The sequence below is a fragment of the Rutidosis leptorrhynchoides genome, chromosome 10 (assembly GCF_046630445.1).
Source record: "Rutidosis leptorrhynchoides isolate AG116_Rl617_1_P2 chromosome 10, CSIRO_AGI_Rlap_v1, whole genome shotgun sequence".
NCBI lineage: Eukaryota > Viridiplantae > Streptophyta > Magnoliopsida > Asterales > Asteraceae > Rutidosis > Rutidosis leptorrhynchoides.
The window spans coordinates 59,243,619-59,246,101 of NC_092342.1; the positions used below are offsets into that span (position 1 = coordinate 59,243,619).

General features: G+C 33.5%; 1 protein-coding gene across 1 annotated transcript; it reads right to left on the bottom strand.

Moving 5' to 3' along the window:
* Window positions 1–1,016: 1,016 nt before the first annotated feature.
* On the bottom strand, window positions 1,017–1,922 carry LOC139870306 (uncharacterized). The gene is made up of 2 exons (XM_071858137.1): window positions 1,260–1,922; window positions 1,017–1,163 (listed from the first exon to the last, which is right to left on the bottom strand). The coding sequence occupies exons 1-2, from the start codon at window positions 1,920–1,922 to the stop codon at window positions 1,017–1,019; spliced, it is 810 nt and encodes a 269-aa protein (XP_071714238.1).
* Window positions 1,923–2,483: the final 561 nt, after the last annotated feature.

The window sequence follows — 2,483 nt, forward strand, 5'->3', positions numbered from 1 at the left end:
AAGTTTGTCTTTAAAAACAAATGCAATGTTTGTAAAATATATCATATAGAGGTCAAATACCTCGCAATGTATCCATATGTTATTGTATTCGTCCTTATAGATTAGGATGGGTCGCTTCAATTTAGAGTTGGAATTTTATAAGGACCCCATAAGTCAACATGAATCAACTCAAAAGGTAATTTTGCTCTATTTTGACTTAATGGAATAGGCAATCTGTGAGATTTAGCTAAAATACAAGTGTCATAGAAAAGAGAACAACCATTTGTTTTTCCACAACTTTGTACATGAATGAGTTTAGACATTGAAGAATGGCCTAATCTTGAATGGAAAGTGTCAATAGGAATATTCTGTGAGTTATTGATTACAACACTACTTACAAAAGATGTCAAATCAAGAAATTTTCTAGTAGGAACTATTGTTGAATGTCTGGAGATGTACAGATTGTTGAACCCTTCTCCAGCAGCAATCACTTACTTAATTGAAGGGTCCTGGAAAAGAAACCAAGTAGGAAAAAATATGGCAATGAGGAATTTTGACTTTAGTAATTTTCCTACAGATAATAGGTTTATGTTAAATTCAGTAATATAGAAAACTTCTGTGAGGATAACATTAGGTGTGATTTGAGTGCTGCCTATTTGGTTGACCCATTTACTGTTACCATCTGGTAATTTGACTCTAATAGGTTTGGCTAACCTTTTAATGGACTGAAATAAATGAACATTGTGTGACATGTGATCTGATGCACCAGTATCCACAATCCAATCATTCATGTAATCATAACCACTATATCTATCAGACAAGGTTTTAACTGAAGAGTGGAATGATATACCTGCATAGGGTTTAAAAGTACTAGACCTATCTGCTTCAACTTTGCCCTTAAAAATTTTCATCATTTCTTGACAAACAACATTGACCAACCTTTGATCTAAATCAAACCTTTTACAGTTAACCCCATTTTCATTCACCATATTAAAAGGTGTATCCGTGTTCATATATGCATCAAAATTAGTACCAACTTAAGCAGCCAATTTCACATGTTTCTTTGCTTTCTTTCCTTTGTACCAATCTGAATACCCTATCCTTTCAAAACAACTATCAACAGTGTGACCTTCCATATTGCAGAAAGTGCACTTTTTATCTTGTTTATTCTCTTTGATAAACTTCTTAAAGCCACAAGAACATTTGTTATGATTAGCAAAAAATGCAGTAGGATTTGGATCATGTTGAGTAACCTGCTTCTGTTTCTCAACTTATTGCACTATGAAATAAGCCTTATTGATGGTAGTCAATGGATCCATTGACAGAATTTGACTCCTAACAGACTCAAATTCATCATTCAACCTCATCAAGAACTGCATGATTTTTGACCTGCTATCAATTTCCAAGAACTTGTCTGCTATACCACAAGTGCATTCTCTTAATCTTCTACAGCTGCAAGTAGGAATGCCATTCAAGCTTTGAAGTTCATCACAAAACCTATTTAACTTGTTGTAATAAGCGGCCACAGTCAAGCTACCTTGATTAACCGTGCTTAATTCTCTTTCAATTTGGTAATCTAATGGTCCATTACTTTGACCATACCTTTCACTGAGTTCTTTCCATAAACCACTTGCACCAGTAGCATACAAGAACGATTCAGATAATTCGGATATCATTGAATTCAGTATCCAACATTTAACCATATAGTCACATCTTGTCCATTTTTGATAGTCATCATCTGTAACAGCAGGTTTGACCAAGCTTCCATCAATGTACCCCAGCTTGAGCTTAGCTCCTATTGCCATTTTAACTGTTCTGCTCCATTCGAGAAAGTTACTGCCATTGAACAGAGTTGTAGTTAGCGTCATACCAGGATGATCAGAGCTTGTCAGGTAAAGAGGAGCATTAATGGTGTTTTGCAGCAGATTTTCATAAATTGCCATTTATTCGTGATTGAATAACCTTCAATCATTGATAACGATCGTGATAACACTGTCAATTAACAGCTTTCAGATGAATCAATGACGAATTTAGTGAAAATAAGATTCTAGAGTTTGTACGTTCCTAAGCTCTGATACCATAAGAAACGGAAACGATTTGTGTAATTGATTTCATTATATTACAATTAACACAGTTACAACTGTTTATATAGTCTCAATTTAAGCTATTAACAGAATCAACCGCCTATTACAACTATTACATTTGAACAGAAAATAAGCGGGAAAATAAGTTGCAGGTTAGTTGGAACTAGTTGCCATATTGTCAACTTTAGCCCCTATCCTATCACCTTTTGTATAAGTAGCACAAAACTTTAATTAAACTTGTATTAATTATTAAAAGTTAAAATGATGATCAGTTTGTTGAACGAAATTGGTTAGGAAATGCAAAAGGTTAAAAATATATTATTAATAAATATAATAAATTAATACATGGATAATTGGATCTCAAAACGGATGTGATTTGTGTAGTGACCTGAACTTTTCCATGTTTATATATATTAATTG